General features: G+C 45.2%; 1 protein-coding gene across 2 annotated transcripts; it reads left to right on the forward strand.

Moving 5' to 3' along the window:
* The first annotated feature begins 2,630 nt into the window (after positions 1 to 2,630).
* mamdc2a (MAM domain containing 2a) lies at positions 2,631 to 22,015 on the forward strand. Of its 2 annotated transcripts, XM_068605225.1 has the most exons (14): positions 2,631 to 2,766; positions 3,420 to 3,542; positions 10,594 to 10,844; positions 12,604 to 12,688; positions 12,818 to 12,955; positions 13,759 to 14,015; positions 16,052 to 16,145; positions 16,469 to 16,615; positions 17,261 to 17,526; positions 17,648 to 17,744; positions 18,089 to 18,235; positions 18,470 to 18,729; positions 19,453 to 19,537; positions 19,644 to 22,015. In XM_068605225.1, exons 1-14 carry the CDS (start codon positions 2,739 to 2,741, stop codon positions 19,703 to 19,705), a joined length of 2,040 nt encoding a protein of 679 aa, XP_068461326.1. In that variant the 5' UTR covers positions 2,631 to 2,738; the 3' UTR covers positions 19,706 to 22,015. The 2 variants fall into 2 exon arrangements, with proteins under 2 accessions (XP_068461326.1, XP_068461327.1); XM_068605226.1 differs by lacking the exons at positions 19,453 to 19,537; positions 19,644 to 22,015 and having other exon boundaries at positions 18,089 to 18,231; positions 18,470 to 18,613.
* Positions 22,016 to 23,441: the final 1,426 nt, after the last annotated feature.

Genomic DNA, 23,441 nt, shown 5'->3' on the forward strand with positions numbered 1-23,441 from the left:
GTGCATTACCGCCACCTTCTGCTCTGGAATATGGATCAGACAATAGGCTCTTTTTACCCCGGAAATAAAACCAGCCCTTCTCAAAGTGTTTCCTGTGAGGTTGGTTCTTGGGAACGCCTCGTCCCACCTGGCCAGCAGCTGCTCCCAATCAGACATCAATTAGCAGCTGGGAGGATCCTTTTTAATGAGCTCAGAAGACTCAGGAGCATAGCAGTGACTCTAGTCTCATCACAATGGCTGTGCTTTGTGAGTTGTCTTTGAGGTATGTCACCAAATGGTCCCTCTAAAGGGGTTAGTGTGGCCCTATCTGAGCTGACTTGAACTTAACATGATTGTGTTTGCAGGGTGCTGTGGATTTCATGCCTGCTGATCAGCAGTGTAACTTGTTTCCCTGCACGAGATGGTAACGTTGGCCATTCAAAGAATGCACACTTATGTCAAGATTTAATGTTGTTTAACTTTAAAAAAAAAGAAAAATATTTGACACTAGTTCCTCTCGGCAGGCTCCGGCAGTGGCTACATGCGCTGGTCGTCGTCTTCTGGCTCAAGGATCCCAAATGAGAACTTGCCTCCCTTAAGAGCCGATGTTAACCCAGCACCCACTAGGAATGATGCTAGGGGTGTTGGTTCTGGGTCTGGTAACACAGGTTTAGGCTTGTTGGGCACTGGATCATCTTCTTCCAACTCCGGGTCCACAGGTGGCGGCGATGGCAATGTTGCCTTTTCTAGTGAAGGGGAAGTGCAACGCCCTCAGCCTGTGTTCAGTGACGTGTCGAACATGGAACCAGTCTTTATATTCAGGTCTCGCTCGGGCTACCGGAACGGAAGACGCCATTTCTCCAAAACCCGTTACACTCCTGGAGCGATGGTATTTCCTCCGAGGCCGGTTGTCGATCTCCTCCCTAACCAACCCATCAAAGGCAGCCAGTGAACATCTTAAAAGGTAGTAGTACTTGTACTCTTTTTGCTTTAGCGTTGAGGCCATTTTGACCTTGCTACTTCTGTCTCCCTCAGATCTTCAGATTTGACCTGACTGGACATATCCTGAAAAATAAAGTTATACTTATCTGATCTTCAGTTTGGTCTTTTTTTGCAGTTGCTGCTACTGTCGGGTGGGCTGATGGCTAAAGCTTTGCTCAGATCGGTACAGGTGTGCCACTGTTGCGCTAAAAGCCGGCACACTGCTCTGAGCTCCTTAAAGAGCTTTATTTGCACCCCTCACGGTGTATAGAGCGTATTCACCCACGTGACCACAACAAGCTTTGGCGGCCATGTTGGAGTCCATGCACGGTATTGTTTTGCTATTTTTATGCCGCTCTTAAGAAATGACCATTGTATCCTGAAGGAGACACAATTTCAGTTCACAACAGCGTGTCTTGTGATTATTGTACTGTGCCTTATTGTTGGATGTGGGACTAATGATTCAGAATATGGGTTTATCGGCTCAACAAGACAGGCTTGTACTTCAACTTGTCCAGCTTCTCAAATAATGTGTCTAACTTACTTCGGTTTCACTCGCGCATGAGCATTAGGACTGTTCTGTTGATACATCGGGTTGTTGACATGTTTCCATTGACACATACATCAATAATCTTTAGCTTTTTCGCTGAGCGACACTCAATGTCTTTCACTTGCGCAAAGTAACTGGATGGAAACTTGGGGGGGAAAAGCCATGAACATGGCAACTCCGTCAGGCGACGTCTGTGACTCATTTAAAGATAAAATAAAACACTGGCTACATGGGAACAGCACTTAGCATGGCCAGCCGAACAAGCTTGATGTTCCGACATTTATTTGTGGGACTCGAGCTGCGCCAGCTTTTCACTACAACCGGTTGCAAAAAAGCGAAAAACAAGTTAACGACATAAAATGTTGCGTGAGTAAAATCAGGGAAACGAGCGTTACGCTGTTGGTGTGAATTCGGCATAAGTCTGCAGACTTTTGTACGCCTTAAAACTTTCCTGTGAGTAAAAACTTGTCTCCAGTATGCAAAATGCATTGCCTCCCACTAGCAGCAGGCTAACTAGGTGGTACCCAAGATGGCGCGATTGAGATGACATCACGTGAAGACGCTCTATAGAAAATCCACCAACAGGTTTTATTTGCAAATGTGAAGGTTTTTATTTATTTTTTTTGCAATTAAAATAAGACTTTTATAATTTATATACAGACTGTTTAGTATCCTTGCATGACGAGTTTGACAAATTGTAAGCCTGCCAGGTATTTGTAGCTTTATTTCTACTCTCTGACTGAAGCTGCAAAAAAGGTGACTTCTTACTTTCTGAATGCACCATTCAACCTTTTTTTTTATTTTATTTTTTATTTTTTTAAACTTTTGGCACAAAAGCTCTAAGCTTTTCCTTAGAAAAGCCACAACGTGACAATTGTCATAACTATTCTGAGTAACGAAAGTTTAAATGGATTTATTCATCACATTTCATGCAATGCAGCCCATTATGCTCCACGGGCCCTGAACGCCGCGGGACCGGCCCTGGAGAGCAGCACCAGTAGGCGGAGAGGCGCGCGCGACCTGGACCCGCTGCTGCCGCGCCCCTCCCCCCTCCTCCGGGGACACCCCATCCATTGAAACGGCCAGATCAGCGCTCCATCTCTCCCGCTGACACGGTTGCAACATGCGGAAGACGACCCGTGAGAGTTTGGACGTGCTGTTGGCGCTGCTGTAATTTATCTTGGACTATAACGACAGCGGTCCGGTCTCTCTGCGCACCGGATTAAAGATGAGCAGCGGCCGCCTCGCTCTCCACGGTAAACGCCTCCTCTCTGCCGGCGGAGACGTCGTTCATGCTCCGGTCATAACTTCATAACACGTCTTTAGTGGAAGTAGTGGAATGAAAACGTCCAAAGTTTTTTTTTTTTTTTTTTTTTACCACTTTGTCTGCGTCTAGAGACAAAGGGTACCATTTAGATAATTCCTCATGTGCATATTTAAACATGAACTTGCAATAGAAAACATCATTGCTTTGTCAGTAATAAACTGGGGAGGTTTCATGGTGATACATTTGTGTTCATCCTATTCTTTAAAATAAATAATTTTACGACTTTCTTTTTTTTTTTTTAAATGTATTTTTTAAAATCTCTACTTCAGCTCTTGCATCCTTTTATATATTCAGATAGTTTTTAGGGGTTATTCAGATTCAGTCTGATTTATACAACATTCATGACAATTATGGCATTTTAGGTTTCATGGCGTGATGCCAAGAGATCTTCCCAAAACATCTCTGTAAAGACTTTTGCCTAACATGTTAACAGAATAAAACCATGTTGAACCAGACTTGTGAACTTGTAATATTGTTTTCAAGTGAACAATCATTTGGTTAAGTTTGATGGCGATCTCTGTAAGTTAAATACGTTTAACCTCTTCACCTGTGACTCGTGGATGCTCTGTGTTCCCCCTGCAGTGCTGCTACTCTGCAGGTTCCTCGCGGCGCAGCAGCTGCTGCCCGGGTCCTGCAACTTTGAGCTGGGCACCTGTGGCTACACGTCGGACCCGGAGTACGGCATCTGGAGCATGAATGAAGAAGGTACAGTGTCGTCGAGAGCGCCGCTTGTTGATGGAAATAAACACGCATCGGAAAACTTTCCTCATGCTGCCATTTAAATACATGCTGGAAAGCATGGGGTCCGTATAGAGACGCTGGTGTGGAACCAGGAGACGGATCTTCTTTAACCTTATCCAGAGTGAAAAGAAGACAAGACATTGAAACTTAGTCAGTAGGTCGTGACCTTTTCTCCTCAGGGCCATAAACTCTGCTTTCTAGGTCAACTGTTCTTTCTTTTTCTGGAAATTTGGGCGTTCTGGCTTTTGCCTTTAAAGTTCAGTATCGGTCATATGAATATACAGCAATTCTAGATGAGCGATGATGTTGTTTTTGTTCATTGCGCTCTGACAATCTCCACCACACGTATGAAACTTATTTCTCACAATAGCTGGTGTAGTTACGGTTCCAGTAGTACCTAATCCCATCGTCTCTTACAAAGCGCACACAAGGCTAATCCCAGTTAGTTGTCGGATTGAAAGAAATACGATTCATGAAGCCGACCAGCTCTCGCTTCATGTTTGAAAATGAGTTTGAGCTGCTGTGTGGTTTCCTGTGTGAGCGCAGCATGATGGCTGCAGGTGTTGCAGCCACAAACTCGTCTCAGAAGTGGACGTCGTCATCATGACATCACCCGTTGGTTTGCTGACTGATTTTATGAACCTTGAGGGTGCCGATTTGGCGCCATCTTTGATTACCATCATCGCCATGTGGTATTTTTTGCAAGCGATGAACAGAAGTGACCATATTTGTTAATCGGAGGAGTGATGCACAGTCCCCCCCCTCCCCCCTCCCCACCTCGTTAAACGCAGACACTTCATCATTGGCTAGATGCTTCAAACTATGATGCGCCACCTTTTTGACACTGCGTCAGTTTCCGCTAGCTGCACGCAAAGTCTCTTTTCAAAATAAACTCCCAAGTAGATTTATTTAGATTTTTGGTTTGGGTTTAGGCAACAATATTACTTGTTTATGCTGAGGAAAAGATTGTGGTTTAGGCTAAAATAACTGTTAGTAAGTCAGGAAGCTACGTTACAAAACTAGGCTAAAATAAGTCATCATTGACTTTGTTTCACACAGGACATGAACAGCGGTCTTCTGGGTGAAAGTCTGTTTGACTCATCCGTCCTCCTGAAGCACACTTTCTTGATCTTTGCACTACGTCAGTTGCAGTTGTTTGTTATACTGTCGTGGATCACTTGAAAAAACAACAACAAAGATTAGAGTGATGTCGTGGAGCAGATTTTCCTTCAAAGGATTATATTCCGACTCGGTGTCCATGCAGCGACCACTTGTGGGGGCTCTGACCCCCGGGTTGGAAACTTCTGGGCTAGATAACCACATACGTGTTTTAATCCGAAAAAGACCCTGCTGAGTGTGTGTTTGAGTCTCACTGCGATGGGTAATAAAACATGACCAGGGTTTTCCCTGACATAAAAGAGCTCTTCTTGTTCTTTCCCTCGCTAGCTAGAGAAGTAAACTTGCATTCAAATGGTGGCTGGGACATTGATTTACTCAAAGGGCCTTATAGATGCTCCCCCCACCAGATGTATTTTCAGACATGATGAAGTTCTTCCACTTAAAAAACATCTCTGACTGAACTCCAAAGTTCAACTGCTGCACACAATACGTCTCCTACCTCATGGGGCTGTACAGTACAGGGCTTCTTCATCGTTGGTAACTTAATGTCTAATCAAAAATTCCCAAAATGTAAAAATCCCAAAACAAATGACTGAAAAAAAAGAGATGCACCAGGCATTCAACAAAATCCAATTGAAACCATCTGTTATTAGATGTCCAGAGCAACTGACGGGGTGTAAAGAGTCTGTGCAGGTCGGGTGTGGCAGGATGTTGGAGACTGCTGGTCGTCTCCCATTTTAAACCAGTTCAATGTTGACTTATTTGACCTTTTTTTTTGTTTTGTAACGTAACTCAAACTACTTTTAAGAAACCTAACCGAATGGATTTGCTTCCTAAGTCAACCTGAAGGCAAAGTAAATCTACAGAGCAAGTATATTTGTTTTATGTTTTAACTTTTATTGTCTTTTATTTTGAAAAAGCACAATACATGTGACGAGCAGAAAATTACACGCCGTCCTTGAAATGTTCAAAAGTGACCGGAGGGGGAACGTAGAGCGTCAGTTTCAAATACCAAGTGCTGGTATTTGACCAGTTGAATAGGGAGTAAGAATGAAATATGACGGATATTGTCAACATAATTTCATAGATGGCTCTTACTTGATTGTGTGTCTAGTTTCTGACACGCGGCCATTCCCTCATCACATATTTCGTGTTTTGGCACAGGGTACTATTTGTTTTCTATTTCATTACCCATAGTCACATCTACCCAAATATTAAATATGCTATGATAAGATGCACTTACTTTTCAGCGCAGAGACAACACCTCCCATGTGTACCTGCTGCCTTCAGCGTGACGTCCACCAGTTCTCCAGTAACAGGATGTCACTTTCTCTTTTCATCACTGTTCCTCATTCAGTAGTTATGTTTGTTTGCTTGATGGACATTATGTGTGCATTACTTAGTAAGGCTTTTAGTTTGAAAAGTGCAGGAAGTGGGACGTTTCGTTGATGTTATCCTAACACCGAGCCAGACAGTAGTAGAATAGATTCGCCTTAATAAGTAAATTCCACCCCCTCTGTGTTTTTGACACTTTGCCATTTCAGTTTGAATACCGGCTTTTAGATTTTAACAAACCAAAGCATTCAAACCATTGTTTTTGTCCTTTCTCTTTAAATAACCGCGGTGCAGTTGTATTTAATAGTACAAGCGCAGCCTTCAGAACGACCCTGTCATTAGTGAGCGCAGTGTGGTGGCACTGAGGCTCCTTTCTAAATGGGTCAAACACACTTGAATGCCAAAACTAAATGCTGCAGGGTAGCCGTGTGGCCGCAGTCGGAGCTGCCACACAGCAACCAGGGCTCTGCCCTACTTTCAACATTTTGAGGCAAAGAGACAAAATATTGGAGCTTTACAAACTGTCAAATACCGGACACAGACGGGGAAACCAGAGAGTTTACAGAGTTGGTGAATCTGGTGCTGGGAAAGATCTCTGTCTGTGTGTAGGCCGGTTGAACATCCACTCATTCATAACTTGGGGGTTAACGAGTGCTTCATGCAGATACCACAGGTCAACACTGACTCATTTGTTCCTCGTCTTCTGTACTTTTTAACGAGGATCTGTCATTGTTGTGTTTCTGGCGGCCCCTGTGGTCAAAAGCGGGAGTGTTTCCGCTCGCCAGAGTCTTTTAGAAACATCTCTTTTTACTGCAGCAGGCGTCTGGCAGTCTGTTCACGTCAGTGCTGGTTCTTTTATTAAATTACAGATTTACACTCACAGTATCCTGTTGTTTTATAGAGCTCCAAGTTGATCTCATATATAAAATGAATACATAATACAAATCTGATTAAATAAGTGTTCCTTTCGTAATTTTGTCCTCATTTTAATTTCAAATGGTGAAAATGTTTTTCTCATATTGTTTATGAGTTCTGAAACAACTGTAAAAGTTGACCTGACCCTAAACCTTCTCCTGAATGTAACTGAGCCGACTCAATGCAATGCAGCATCGCTGCCGTGAGGCGGGCTGTGATCTCCTGTCCACACATTCCTCGTGATCGACCCCCTTTGTCTTGTTTTCCACCGGCTGCTTCCCCTGTGTGCGTCCCGCCACAGAGCCTCCTCTGTTTATGATAATCCGTCAGCACAGTTTATGTTCCCGCTGTTAAGATAAGTGGCGGCGCTGTAAACCGTGTGTGCCATCTCTCCTCCAGCCAAAGCTCTCGGCGTGTTCTCGGCGCTCGTGTGTTTCCCGTGACACGAGCAGAGAAAAGGCCCCAAACAGAAGCAGCAGCGTGGTGTGCACCGGACCGCCGGCCAGCCCCGGTTGCTATAACTGGTTGAAAAAAAAACAAAAAAAATGATGGTCTACACCCTCTGTGGCATTACTGTAAATAGGCTCATAAAAAGAAGATGGGACCACGGCGATGTTTTTCTGTTTGGTTGCCCCGGGAACCTTTTTGGGCAGGGGAGCCGAGGCGTTTGGTGGTTAAAACCGGGATGGATGTCCTCGGTGATTATGTCCTCTAAACAGAGATGTCACATCAGAGATGAAGACTTCAGGCTGAGCTGGACGGCATAAACAGAGACGGATGGAGGGAGAGGGAGAGATGTCAGGGACTCAGACCACCAGACCTCCTGGACTGTCTACACCTCCACCCACCCCTTCTTCGTTTCCTCTTCCTCTTCACTCCCCGCTCATCATCTCTTCTTTCCTCTCCCCTCCTCCTCTGCTCTCTTCCCATTTTCCGCCCGTCTCCCCTCCTTTTTCTTTTCTCCTCTCCGCTCTCTTCTTTTATTCCCATTCTCTTTTCCCTGTTCTCTCCTCTCCTCTCATATATCCTTCTGTCCTCATCTCGTCGTCTCTCATCTCTTGTTCACTTCCTCTTCTCTCTCGTCCACCTCCCCTCCTCTGTTCTCCCCCTCCTCCCCTCTTTTTCTATCTTCCACCTCCCTTTGTTTCTCCTCTCAGGCGACTGTGGTTCAGTGGTGAGCAGAATCGTCTTTCAATCAGAGGATCGGCGGTTCGATCCCTGGCGCCGCTAGCCCATGTCGATGTGTCCTTGAGCAAGACACTTAACCCTAAATTGCTCCCGAAGCTGCGCCTACGGATTATGAATGGTTGATGATACTGATGTGGCACCTTGCATGGTAGCTCCTCCCATCAGTGTGTGAATGGGTGAATCGTGGTTCTTGTAGTGTTAAAGCACTTTGAGTGTTCAAAAGACTAGAAAAGCACTATACAAGTATGTACAAGTATGGGTCCATTTACTCACCTCACCATCTCCTCCGTGTCTGACAAAGGGCTACCTGACTGCAAGCGGCATCAATCTCTAAACATAACCACACAAACTGCTTTTGAGTTGTTCTGCACGTGTTATTTGCGGCTGATTGACTGGTTGGTCTCCAGAAGATCCACCACTACATGTGCTGTAGGATTCTCATTGAACTTCATTTGACCATATAAGGGATCTCAGGTCCAACTCCCCCTGCAGCCCCTCCCCTACCAGATGTACTGAGGGCACTTAAAGCAGCTCTCCATAAACACTGGTAAAATCCACTAAATGGCCTCTCCGCTCTCTCAGACCTGCGACTGGGTCAAAGCTATGTTGACGGTCGCAGTCTTTACCAATCTGTATCAGAACATACATCATGTCTCTCGCTGGTTTATAACATGGCAGCTGGTAATACACAACCTCAAAGCTGTATGATCTAATATATACAGTGTTTGACACTTAACCTTTCTATTTTTCATCCATGCTGTGACAGCGCAGGCCCAAACACTGTTTTTCATGCTATTTAGATTTAGAGATGTCGTGCTATTTACTCCCATAACATGTCCTCTTTCAGACTAGTGGAAAGAAAACATTGCAAATACACATTAAAGTCTTTATTTAACTACTTTTGCATCTGGTGTTTTCTCCTAAATTCACTAAAAGATTTTAGAAAACTTATGATAAAAATATTGTGTTAATGGGGAAGTTTCATGGCGCTTTCTGTTTTTAGGAAATGTATGTATCTCTCTCACACACACAGCTGACTCCTTCTCATGAAGCTGATTTTGATGAGACATGAAGTACAGATCAGAATGGTAATGGTATCTGTATGCGTTCCTGACCCCCTGAAAGTAGGAAAACCTGTCCAACACTCTCGCCGTTGGCATTTCTTTAATTCTGATGACCTTTCGGCCTCCAGGCCTTCTTAAAGATCAACAATACTAATTATAAGATCCAGGTTTGTTTTCCAGACGCCACAACCCGGTCAAACAATCAAGTGGCCTTGAAAAATACTAATGATAGTTCTCAGTCTGTGGATCCCAAAGTGGTCCCTCCATTGAATGTAAAACAAACTCACTCCTTTTTAAGGGACTGCGACAGCTTCTCAATACCAATATATGTGAGCGAGGAGATGAACGACTCTGACGTGAACCGGTTGGCCGGAAGGGCGGCAGCCGCGGCGGATGTGGGAGGAGTCACGAGAGAATGGAAAAGGACTTTCGGTTTGGCCTCAAGGAGGTTTTGGCAAACCACTGATGACTCAAAGGGAAAGCTGGGCTGGACTGTGTGGGGAGCTCAGGATGGCATCCCTGCTCTCTGCTGACGGTGTGGTTCTGTCGGCTCCACCAGAACGTGACCTCCGGCACACTGGGGCGGTTTGTGGAGCAGCTGGGACGAGTCAGTATCTCTGAGCTCATGAAGTAATTCTTCTTCTAAAAAAGAAATTTATGAAATTCCTCTCATAGGGGTCTTCAACTGCGTGAGGAATTGCTGATTGAGCAAAGTCTAAATGGACCAAGCGGTCTCTCAGGTTTTTAACCTTTAACTTCCCATGAAGTTGTTCTTTAAGTTCACAATCAAAATGAAATGTTTTCCACTGTTTTGTAGCTATTGTAAATATTACACCATAATTTGATTTTAAACATTCCTGGTCCCAAAGAAACTACAACGCCAAAGTTTCCTCGACTTGTATATTACATATTGTAGAAAGTGGCTCGCAGAAGATCCATTGTTAATTGTTTGTCTAATGGAGTGATTTTCAACCACTGTGCCGCGGCACACCAGTGTGCCGTGAGAGAGTCAGGTGTGCAGTGGGAAAATGTCCAATTTCACTTAATCGGTCCAAAATAATCATATTTAGTTGCCGCAAATAATGTGCCATTGTTGAGCGCCTGAGCCTGCAATACAGTGGCTGGCCTAGTAATTAAATACTCTTTCATGCCAGTAGGTAGCGCAATAATTACCTACCGCATATCCTGTATTATGCTACAATAGGACATTTTGTGACTTTGTTTGTCTAATGTATGCACCACCCGCCAAGACTGATGCCTCGTATGTGTAACGTACCCGACAAATAAATGGTTCTGATTAATAAGTGAAACAGCATATCCACAGCAGCTGTCAGACCATGCATTGGACTCGGTGTTTCACGTGTACGTGACATGTCTCGGTGTTGTGGTCATAGGGCATTTGGTAACGGTGGACGCAGCCGTCCTCAACGACCAGGAGCAGGCGGTTCTCGTCAGTCCGCTCCTGGACCTGCAGGACTGGAGCTGCGTGAGGCTGGTGTACCAGATCACTGAAATGGGCTCCCTGCACCTCCACCTGAGACCGGATGGGGATAACTTTGACTACCGATTGTGGACCGCCAGCAAAGCCTCTGACAGCTGGCTCATCGCCAGTGTGGACCTGCCCAACACCACAATCCCCTACCAGGTAGGAACTGCTGTGAGGATCAGGGGGGTCCTTGTTAGTTTGAATTCAGATGTGCGATAAGGCAGTAAATTCAGAGTACAAGATGTAGTTTTTATTTATTTTTTTACTTCATCCAGTCCTGATCCTTCTTCATTCCACCTGATCAGGTCACGTGTCGTCATGTCAGTATTTCGTCATGCTCCGCCTGCTATGTGTCAGATTTATTTCATATGTCAAGAGTGCAAATTACATTCATTTATATATTACGCAAAATAAGCTCAAATAACTTTATTTAAAAAAAGTAAAGCATTACAGAGATGGGTTTACGTTTGTTGAGGGCGTATATAGCACATGGCACTATTATTCATTTAATTTGATGTTTTCCTTGGTTTGTGGTGTGAAAGCAGACAATTATATAAATAATGTTTTGCCTGCAAATCTAAATTTAAAGAACGTTGACCGTCCTAAAATACAGAGTGAGTTTGAGGCCAAAGCCCACAAGTACTGTAAAGAAAGTGATGATGTCATCTCAGCTTTGATTTAAATTTAACAAGCTTCCACATTGTTGATGAGAGCACTAACCTCCTCCATCCAGTCTTCTTTTGGAACAACTCTTCAACTGAACATCAAGAAATCTGAAAGAGAAAAAGTTGAGTTCACTTCAAACTCTGTAATGGAGCCAGTGAGCTGGTTTCCGATGCCGTGCTGAGTTATAAGGGGAAAACAGAACTACATCATGTCGGTACTTAAAGTAATGGCATGGCAAACATTTACAGGCTGACAGTCCTCTTGAATTGCTTAGATATGGCTGCAGACCAGCGTTAATAGCTCCAGGATTAGGAGGCCTACTTGCATTACTGGCCAGTGGGCTCCGATGCACTGACAGTAAGGGTCGTCTGTCTGCTGGCAGATAAGCACTCATGGAGTTTGAACCCTCGTTCCCTAGACTCGCTGTGCCAGATCAGCATTTCTGACTTATTGTTATGACGTGATGTGGATTCAGGCCTTGCCAAAGGCTGTAAATAAGAAGTGAACGTAATCACTGTCACGTCACCCGTTGGTTTGTGGACTACTGTTGTCGAAGCCTTTGAGTTTGGCAATTTGTCTGTCACCATCTTGGTTTTTCGCAACCAGAAGTGAACATTGTTTGGACAACGGGGTAAAGTGCGGGAAGAGCAAGACCCAGAACAGGGCCAGCTACCATTAGCAGCTAGCTAGCTAGCTAGCTTGAAACTAGCAGTCATGACCATGCTCATGTCTACAATGTTTACTAAGAGAGAAGTAAGGTAAATCTCTTGTAGACTACTATACAAGCCAACTTCTTTATCAGTCAGAGGAGTTGCCCCCTGCTGTCCTTTAGAGAAAATGCAAGTTTAAGGCACTTTAACGTTGGCTGTCAATCAGTGTTGTGTTGGTTGGTAGGTTAGTACTGTGGCTTCTACCCCTCAAATACATAACCTGAGGTGTTTAATCTGTCAGAAATGTAATGTGACTAACTACATTTACTCAAGTACTCTACTATATATGTAGATACAAAAGATATGAAGAAGAAAGTAGTTCACCTCCACCTAAACCAATTTATTTATTATATCTCACATGTTCATTGTGCCCCGTATGATGCTCCATACTGACGTCGCTATAGTGGTCATGATGTGAAACTTGACAGGATTTTTCCGTGATGTGTTTTTTGTGTAATGCAATGTATTCTAATCTGGTGCTTTAAATGCGTGTGACACAACGTGACCTGGTGCAATGTTAAGTCTGTTTTTCACTTCCACAGATCTTGCTGGAGGGTCGACCTGAACGTGGCTCTGGGAACAGCGTGGCCATCTTTGAAATTCACATTGTTCCTGGTTACTGCATCGGTCAGTGTGTTGTATCAAGTGTGATCTCTCTCCTTGGCTGCAGAGCCTGATGTGAAACTGTGATAATTCATACAGCGCATGGAAGATTGAGGAAAGAACAATGGTTGTCTTTGCTGTTGCTGTTCCCAGAGTGTAATTTTGAGGAGCATCACCTGTGCGGCTACAGTAACAACTGGAACCCAAATGTCAACTGGTACGTTGGCGGGACTGTTGCCAGAGAGCCTGAGTCCAACCTACTTGTAAACCACACCAACCATAACCAGAGAGGTAGACACACACACACACACACACACACACACACACACACACACACACACACACACACACACACACACACACACACACACAGTCAGCATCCATACCTTTCAATGGCTTCCTTTCCAACATTACTGCATCCCTTCTCCTGTCTTTTGCTATGATTTGTATGTCCCAAACTCTCCAAACGCATATTTCTGCCAAAATATGGCTAAATTTACACCTCCCCAGTGTCAACAGTGTTTTTAGCTGTTTATGTCTGCAGCTCCCAACTGGTTATTATTGTGCAATATCCTGGACAGTGGTGAGGTCTGACTGCATCTGACTGTTCACTCTGCTCATGATAGAGGGAATGAAGGAAGAGTGTTATGTTTTTACATAACGACAGTTTACCTGCATAGCTTGATTAGTGAAGCAGCTGATAGACTCTTACTCCCTTCAGATTCTTGACTTATCATGAACGCAACAACCTCCACTGCACTGTAAGATCACCGACGGTGTCATCAAAACTAAGATGTTTTGATTGGTAAGATGGTTGATGGTCCTAGAGACAGTCTGTAATCGGGAATGAGTGCTAGCCAGTGAAATGAACTGCTCTATTGTTGGGTGAGGATGAAGTCTGGCAGGTTTGGCTCTTCAGTCCTCAAAGAAAACATCTGTTTGAACTCTAAACACTGATGGGGATGTGTATGACTCACCAAACATGAGTCAGAGTAACAATCCCTTCGCTAATATGTTGTTGCTACTTGTAAAAGCACACGCATCCTATGAAAGCCCATAACGTTGTGCTAATTTCCCATCTTCCACTGCTCCAGGCCAGTACATGTATGTGGACTCTGTGTACGCCAAGCAATTCCAGGAAGTAGCCAAGCTGACCTCACCCATGACCACGGTGCCCTTAGCCGGCTGCCTGTCCTTCTACTACAACAGAGACCAGGAGAGGGGAAACATCTTTTCGGTTTTCACCAGAGACCAGCTGGGCCACTTCGAGGAGATCTGGAGGCCAGGGGTGTACGCTACCGCTGGCTGGACTCAAGTCAGCCTTGATATCAAGGCCCCACACCCGCTGGAGGTCAGTAGCCCTATAAATATGCTGTGCAAGATTGCAGAATGGGTTTCCTTTAAAGGTAAATACCACCTTAGTTGAAATCAAGTCTTACTTTTGTAGCTTTTTAGATCCTTCCTGTCAGTTACGATGACGTTGCTCCTCACCAGGTGCTCAACCAGAAGCTTTCTGGTTTCCGTTGGTCGTCCGAGTAGTGTGAATCGGCATCTTTTGGTTGAATGCAGACTAATGGTGCGCATGGAGAACAAAGGAGGCAGAATTCATTGGCCGAAATGCAATCTGGGAACTCACCGGCTAATCGTCTTACAACCGATTTGCTTTGGATTGCTTTCACATTAGCTTGTAAACTAGCTACTTGTGGAACAATCCAGTTGTGGACTCCAGCCTTGTGTCTCAAGCTGCTTATTGGAATGTGAAAAATGAGCAGCGCAGGTAAACGCAAGTCTTGGCCTCGCTGTCCGCCGGCTACACCGGAACCTCAGAAGCTCACCCGTCGCCCAACTCTGTCAAATCTGAAAATAAAACGACATTATCAGGGTGATCGCTGCTTAGGTTTGAGTTGCAACAATGGCCAGCTGGGTTTGAAAAACATGAAGATGGAGGGAGGGTCTAACAAAAGCTGCCATTAGGTTGCATCATGGAAAAGACAGAATCCAGTGTTTCAGCTTGACCCTTTTAAGGACTTCTTACAGCCAGGACATCTCCGCCTCTGCTGCACAGTCAGACCGATTTTTGCAGTCGTCAGCAGAGATCTTTGTTCTGACCCCTGGCAGCCGCCGCATGGATGATCCTCGCGGCCTGCGGAGGAACGCTCATGCGCAGCCTGTCTGTGTTAGCCTTTTGACTCTGGAGGAGTTTGTTTGAATCTGGAGGAGTTTCTCTGACTGCAGCAGCTGAAAATGTCCCCCGTTGATAATCGGTAATGATTCTCTTTTCTCTGGACCTGCACCGTCTGGTGCAGATTCAGATGTAAGTGAAAGTACAGATTGAGACCACGCATTCTGTACACCAGGAGTTGTGTATCATGTCTGCTGCTCTTCTCTTGCGAGCTTTCAGCATGATAACTATAACAAAAGTAAGCACTGTTCAACGAAAACTGTAAAGTGCTAACGGCAAAACGGTTCGCTGCAGGTCTGCATGTTTCTCCATCATGAAAAAACGTTTAATTTATTGAGGCCAACCGATAGTCCTTCTCTATAGACTCACCAAACCTTTCCTTCATCGTGGTTTTGGCCACGACCCTTTTTATCCGAGCAGATCATCTTGTTCCATCTCGTTGGCAAACATAGCCTCGGCCTATCTGGTGTGGTAATCAGATTTTATGATCTGCATATTTGGCTTTTTTTTTGTTTGTAATTTACTTTCAGCTTTCAGAGGTTTGTTTCTTAGTCTGTTTATGAGAGGTAGTTGCTGCAAATTAATCTTTTTCTGTAAGTTATTTAAAGTGTTTTCGTGTTATTAGTGCTGTGCAGGCAGCAGATATTGAGCCTCTTGTGTCCCATCTTTTTCATCTTACACTGCAGAAAGATGATATTTTTCCAAATATCACGAAAGACAATACACTCCACTGTCTCATTCTTGTGTTGTGTGTTTGTGTGTGTGTGTGTGTGTGTGGGTGTGTGGATGGAAGCACTCTGTGGCTTTCCACTGCACTGTGAGTAGGTTTTCTCTGGGACTCCTCTGTTTCTTTTCTGTGCCTACAGACACAAGGCTTCCCACAGCCGAGTGCTGTGGCTGTGGAAAGAAGCTTGCATAACATTACTAACTGGGTCAGTTCCCCAGTCCAACCGAGCCAAGAGTCCTACAGAGCTTTTCCATCAAGCAACACTCCCCTGACTAACCCATGTATCTGAATTTACCCTCCACTGATGTCACTGTCTGGCTTCTACAGCAGCTGTCTCGTCTATCAATATGTGTCATGCTCCCATGACACGTCTTCGTAACAATTCACAAAGCATGTTCTCAGGATTAATGGGTCTAAGACTTAGACGGGGCATTAAAGACATTAAAGTCGCCCATTGTTGGTGTCTGTGTATTTCCAGGTGGTGTTTGAAGTGGCCTTCAACAGTGCCAGAGGTGGATACGTAGCCATAGATGACATCTCCTTTTCTCCTGAATTCTGCCACACTGACACAGGTGAATGGAAAGAGGAATACGGCGTGGAAAATGTCTGGCGTCATGAGAGTTCATGTTTTCTGCCGCCTACACAATTTGATTGAAACTTTGATTGTAAGCACTCTATGTTCGGTTTAATAGACGATATGACGGGGGATTAGAGTGGGGAGAAGGAGGAGGAGCATCCTTCACGCTCACGATGGTCATTAATCGCTAATTATCCAACTTCAAATACAGCATTGACCAGCGACACTGCGATGGATGTCCATGTCTTTTTCCTCGGCGTTACACGTCACATTCATACCCCCGACCTCTTGTTAAAGATGTTGCGTTTTGTGTCCCAGAGCCGACCGTTGACCCCGCCATAGCCAACTGTGACTTTGAGAACGGGCTGTGCCTGTACTATCAGGAGAGGACAGAGAGTAAGGTGTGGAGCAGAGTTTCAGTGAAGCCCAATGCCTACAGGATCGGAGACCATACCACGGGAACGGGTGAGTGCCGCTGCGCCGCAGACTTCAGGACATGAATACATGCATAGATGCATACATGTCTGGTGTGGGACAACGAGAATGCTTTTGTGGGGTTTTTGTACATGAACACTCCTTGTGGAGATTAAAGTCCTGCTAAAGCAAAAACTGGGACTTATTGGACAGAATTGTTAAACGCTAAACTATATCGTACTAAAATGTCGAGTTACAATGTTGTGGTTGTAACTTGTCAATCACCTTGTAGCCCCACCCTTAAGCCCCGCCCTAATCTCCTGCTTTATGGTCTGTTTGACTCTAAATTACCATAATTTACTAAATGAACATCATGCTGTATAGAAAAAGACTTGAACTAGAGATTGAGACATAAACTCATGTTTACAATGTTTACTGAAGGATTTCATCAAGAGAGAAGAAGAGTCATTCATATAGACTTCTATACAACCACAGGAGTCGTCCCCTGGTGGTCAGGACACATAATGCAGCTTTAAACACACGAAGCATAGACTTCTATACCCTTTTTAAGACCCTGAGGTTGGCCACTACGCAAGACACTTGGTTTCCTCACTTTCTGCCTCTTGATGGACAGCGTGTTTTACTTTAAACCACCACCTTTGTTGGTAATGATGATCTTTCCCCCATCTTTCTTAGGCTGTTTCCTCCTCGCAAACACTCGTTTCTCGTCGCAGCCCGGCTATGTGGGTCGGCTGCATGGTCCACTGTTACCAGGGAACCACAAATACTGCCTGAGGTTCTACTACCTGCTGCATGGCTTTCGGAAAGTGGACAATGCCCTGTTCCTCTACATTTATGACGAGAACAATGTGGCCCTGGAGAAGGTGTGGAGCCTGACCGACACTTCCAGGGCTGTATGGACCGAGGTGGAGATCACCTACATGAAGCCCATGCTCTCCAAGGTGTGACGCAATAGACGGGTGATGGATGAGGACGGATGATCTTGCTGGATGGATGAATGTGGATAGATGGATGGATGGACGGATGAATAACCTGGATAAATGGATTTTCTATGTTTCCCAGGTGGTGTTTGTCAGCATATGTAAGAACTTCTGGGAATGTGGCCTTGCAGCCATCGATGACATCACTGTCAGCCTGGGGGACTGTCAAATGACAGCAGGTAAAAGGCTCACAAAGACACCCACTGACAGCTGTTGTCGATTACAGACATAAGCCTTAACGTTCCAGACCCGTTGAAGAGTCGAGGAGGAGGAAGAGAGGAGGCAGTGAGAGGAAAGTGTGTAGGAGGGGAGAGCGGCAGAGGGGGAGGGGAGGACAGCAGGAGAGGACAGAGGAAAGAAGGAAAGTGGAAGAAGAAAGGAGAGGGGAGGAGAATAAAAAGAGAGGAGAGCAGGAAAGGAGATGATCCCCACCAACACTTCCTAATCGACTGATCCTGGCGTGTTCGTGGAAAACCTGCAGCACACCTCGTGCACTGACTGCGTGCTCGTTCTTGCTCCTCAGGCTCCCTCCCGGGTCAGTGTGACTTTGAAGGCGGAGTCTGCGGCTACACCCAGGATAAGAGCGAAGACAAAGCCGACTGGCTGCGAGTCCGAGGACACACCCCCACCTCCTATACTGGACCCCGAGGAGACCACACCACTGGGGTGGGTGAGTCATTTCCTCGTGCGTTGCTTTGTTCATTCATTCAGAGACCGTGGCCCTTAAAGGATGAATGCATCATCCCACTTTCCTATAAATGTCCTTGAGGTGGATGTTTGTGCGTGCTTTGTTCTCATTCACTCAGTCTCCTGTTCTTCTTTGTGTGATGTATTTGTACAGCTGCAATAACGAGTCCCATCGTGTCCTATAACTGCGTCGTCCACGTTCCCCCCCCCTCCACAGGCTACTTCATGTACATCGAGGCGTCGCTCATGCGTCCGGGTCACAAGGCTCGACTGCTGACCTCTGACCTGCGGGGCTCCTCGTCCGCTCAGTGCCTGTTCTTCTACCACCACATGTACGGCTCCGGCACCGGCATACTGAGCGTGCTACTGCGCCGCGCCGACAGAGCGCGGGACGCGCTGCTGTGGCGGCGCCGCGGCGAGCAGAGCGTCAGCTGGATGCGGGCGATGGTGGACTACCACTGCGACGTCCGACACCAGGTGCGTCGGCGCGTCGGCCCCAGTGGGGCTCACGGACCCTGACGGGGGCGTTTCCCTCGTCTCCACATGGAGCCAATGCAAACTGCATCGCAGGCTAAGGATGCGTATTGTTCAAAATGTATCAATACTTGTACTTGACACAGTACAGCTTATCGGTTCCTTTGGATTATATTGTGAGGAAAAGAGAAAAAAATCCAACGTTGCTTTATTTTTCTTGCATGTAAACAAATAGTCTAACCCGCGTAATGACAGATGAATGTGTAGCTCGTTGGATACACCTTTGCACCAGATTCTCGGCCCCCACACTGGACCTGTCTTCAAGTCTTTGCATCGATTATTAATAACAATAAAAAAACATCCAAGTTAAAAGGCGGGGCCAACTTCTTTTTGTTTTTAGTTTAATGTCATTCTGTAGCTTCCAAATTGTGCTCCTAAATTATACCACTTAGTATGTACTTGAAGTACACGTGATTAAGCGTCACAATGCTATTATAAAATCTCCTTCCCGCGGTAAAAGTAAGAAACGTCAGTATTAACACCAGCAGTGGTGTGTTGCATCACAGCACGGCCGCATCATTTAGTTTGCAGCTCAAAAACACACACGTAACAGAGCACCAGTTAAAATACTGATGTATGTAAAAAAAAGAAAAAGATCTCTCACTCCGTTCTTTGAGTGGACACTCTTCGCGTCACACTGTCACATAGTTTTTGTGTTTCCTGCAGATTATATTTGAAGCCATCCGGGGCCCGACACTGCGGAGCGACATCGCCATCGATGACATCCATTTTAAAAGGGGACCGTGTGAAGGTCGGTATCGCACGCGGTGCAGACACATTACTGCAGTACACAAGAGGTGGATATTAGTACGATGTCGGTGTCTGAGCAGTAACATCCGTCTCGTCCTCCTCCTCAGATCCCATCGACGTCACCCCGTACTCTGGCTTCTCCGAGTATTTCAATGAGATTGAGAACTGAGACCGGCGAGACGTCTCTCTGGACGAACGCTTCGCTCTTCTTCGGAAGTGCGAACGTGAACATCGGTTCTTATGCTGCAGCCAGGACATCCCCCCCCCCCACCGTCCTGCTGTCTTTCATGCACGTCCCCAGTCTTTTTTTGCGTTCATTTGCTTTTTTTCTCAGCGTGTCTTGGAATTGGTCTTCCACACTGAGGGATGTCACCAGTGCTCCCCGTGACAACGTTATCCAATGACACCTCCTCCTCACGACACTCACATACGCGACCGCACTCCGGTGTTCAGGCCAGTGGACAAAATATATCATGCAAATATTAAATACGCCGCGGGGCTTGTACAGGTGTGATCTGACTCTAGAGAGGGAGAGCAGTTTTTGCCCGGCTGCTTTTGAGTTGACACTAATGATCTCGAAAGCTTAAAAAACAACAACACGTTACTTTCTTTGGTTCTTTTCATTGGACACACACGTACAGACAAAAAGTGAATAAAAAGGTTCTGTTATTTCCCAAAATGGCTGGTCATTAGTTTTTAATCACAAGTTATTCAAACAGGAGGAAACTATTTTTAGCGGCGGATGAATCCACATGTGGTTCTTTAGATAGTATTTGGTGCCGAGTCAGAGTAAACTAGTGTGTGTGTGCTCATGGGAATGAAGGACCTTGTCTCTTGTGCAACAGTGTGACTCAATGGTGGGTTTTAATAGTTTTGGGACTCTATGGCACAGAGGAAGAAGCTGTGATGCTCACACTACGTGTTAGTAGATACAGTCATTGTTAGTTGGAAGATTTTAATGAGATTATTTTGACTAAAAACAATAACAACCTTATCTGATAAGTTACCCATGATTTCCATTCGGGGTGCTGTTGGGTGAGGTAAAACAGTTTTCTGCTCAGGGAGGTTGTGGCTCAGCCAAACTGGGGGTTCAAAACTCTGGATGTCAGAACAAAGAGTGGGGGAAACGCATATTTGCTCTCTTTGGTCCTTGGTGGCACTCGGGCCTGGACTCCTGCCATGTAGGCCGCGTGGGAGGAAAACAAAGCACACATCCGCACGACAACACAATGAACACATTAATGTCGAAGCCACACCAGGCAGCGGCAACTGCAACGTAAGGCAACACGTCCCAGGACACCGTTTCATTCGCTGACTCATTCGCCACAATCCACCACACAATCAAAGCGCTGGCAGGCGATACACTATCCATAATACTCTTATTTAGTCTTTCACTATTGCACTATTGTTTATTTACTTCTCTCCTGTATATAGTTGTTTATAGTATCCAGTGTTTGATTTTACAAATGGATGGTGATGGAAATGTGTCTTTTGTGAGCAACACTTTGCTGTAGACAAGTTTCAAGGTTGAACGGCAAAACCACGCAACTGTGCTGAGGTTGTTATCACGTTTCTCATCTCAGAATATAACTACGATTGTGTAGGTTACTTAATCCGATTCCACACAAGAATTGTATTATGTTAGTTCCACTGTGACAAAGGATAGTAATCCAGCTTCAGTCTTAAGCCACAATCAGATATCGTCACTTTTGTTTTTGTTAAATCCAGTAAGGATTCAGTAAGGTGCTGGAAACCTTTCAGAGAGATTTGATCTGTGCTGACTCATGGTACACTTCCTGCATGGTTTTCAGCCATTCATAACACTAATCTGTGATTGTACACAGATGTGCGTCTGAACACCACTGTTGAGCGCTTAGCCAGACTGGGTGGGGAAGTGTGGGACCTGGCTATTTCCTGTGAGCTTCTCTACTGACCACGAGCCTCTTCATTTCTTATGTAACGTGAAACACATAAATACCTTCTATGAACCCCTGACACTGAAGTGCATGAATCTGTCACGACTGTTTCTGAGGTACTGGAACCCTTGTGTTTGTCAACATTAAAGGTAGATCTTACGTCTTGACACCATCTTGTTTTTTTCTCTTCTATTTGTTGGGTTTGAAGCCAGTCCTTTCAGATTCCTCTTTAGAAATCTCCTTCTCACCTCTCCACTTTGCTGTTTTTGTATCTCTTATATCAATGGTGTGTTCGGATGGTGTGCCACCAATAGAAGTTTATTGTAGTAACCCTCGAATGCTCTGGTTTTCAAACCAAACCAGGTTTTTGTTGGTGTGCTTCTCTCCGTTTGTGGATCCATCTCGAGGACCATGTGATACAGGATGAGTTTGTTACGGCAGCCTTTCATTTTCTGTTCTTTGACATTCTTGTCTTTTCCATCAGGTTTGTCGGTTCCTCGCAGAATTTATTGGGTATGTGAAGAAAAAGGCAAACAACATAAACAAAATCATACTGTTTGATATCGAATAAAATTGTGAGAATACATGTCTGTGACTCATATTTCACTTTCATTACACAAAGGAAGAAATATTAGCAAATAATTCTTGATTGTCTACATGGCAGCGTCCCGCTGTTCATTACAAATGTTACGTCATGTCACGACTGAGTACAGGCAACAAGGTAAAGACCCACATGTCTATGTTACAGGCAAAGCCTGGAGGTTTAAACGTCTCAGGAACGCAGATCTTGCACTAAACATTTCTTATTTAAAATGTATATTGCAGCGTACCTGAGAGCACCCGAGCAGGACGTACATCCAGCTCTCTGAGGCTGTTAGCCTGTGGAGAAAAAACTAAAATAATTTCTTCTGGTTTTTGCTTAAAATGTTCTGATTTCTCAATGTTCACATCGAAAGCTTTTTTTCTGGACGAGACATTTGAACTGTCAGACAAAGTAACCGTTAAATGTCTAAGTTTAAGCAGTTTACGAGTAAAATGCAGAGTTGCGCATTGTCAGTCCGGTCAGCTGGGTGAATCAGCATTGATGGAGACTTGCTGTTAACGTGTTTTGGACATATATGACATAATATCATGGCCACGCCATTGCACCAGCAGGAGTGGAAGTAGAATGGAGATGGTATCGGGGGGGGGGGCAGACGGGAACCATGCCTTTGTCCTTCGTTTACTAGCTTTGGTCAAAACCAGGACGGCGTGCCGTCAAAACAGGCAACCGAATCCAAAAGGGGCAATGTGATAACTTACGGTCGTCAGTATTCGGCACCAGCACCTGTGAAGGCCCGCATTTTAAATATGGAAAATATCATGTAAACTTCAGAAGGGAAAGAGTGAACTCTGGTGGCACACGCGTCAGAGATGCTCACGCCACTGAGAGCGTGGACACACACAGGCCTGTCAGGTGCCGGTTCAGTTAGGTAGTAGCGCCCTCTAAAGGTGCAAACCTCGCTCTGACGTGAGCGGCACAACATGAACCCCAGAGGACACTCCAGTGCGTACACTTTATAGTTCACCTGTTTCTGCCCCGGTCAGATTGATTTGGGACGTGGTGGAGCGCATTGCTGCGCAGGAAACTCACGGCTGGGTGAGCAACCAGAGAACAGAGAGCAACTGGACTGAAGGCCCCAGACCACAGAGGCCCCCAAAGCTCCAGGTGTATTGTCTGACAACGAGGTCATCTTGATTTACCTGAAAATACAATACTGAGAATATGCAGCACTCAATAGAAGGGGTGCTCCGGCTATCGTCGAAAAATAAATCATACATGTTAATGCGACGGTCTAAAACCGGGGGTTCGATCCTCGGCTGAAGTGCCTTACGTGTCATAAAATATACCTTTCATATGTAGCTCGTGCCTGATGAGCCTCAAAGTATTCATCAACTTGTTTTAGTGTGACACAACAGACTCAAAGGTGAAGTGTCTATTTCAGTCAA

The sequence above is a fragment of the Clinocottus analis genome, unplaced genomic scaffold, assembly GCF_023055335.1.
Source record: "Clinocottus analis isolate CAN_PGR_092001 unplaced genomic scaffold, fCliAna1.0.p SCAF_7, whole genome shotgun sequence".
NCBI lineage: Eukaryota > Metazoa > Chordata > Actinopteri > Perciformes > Cottidae > Clinocottus > Clinocottus analis.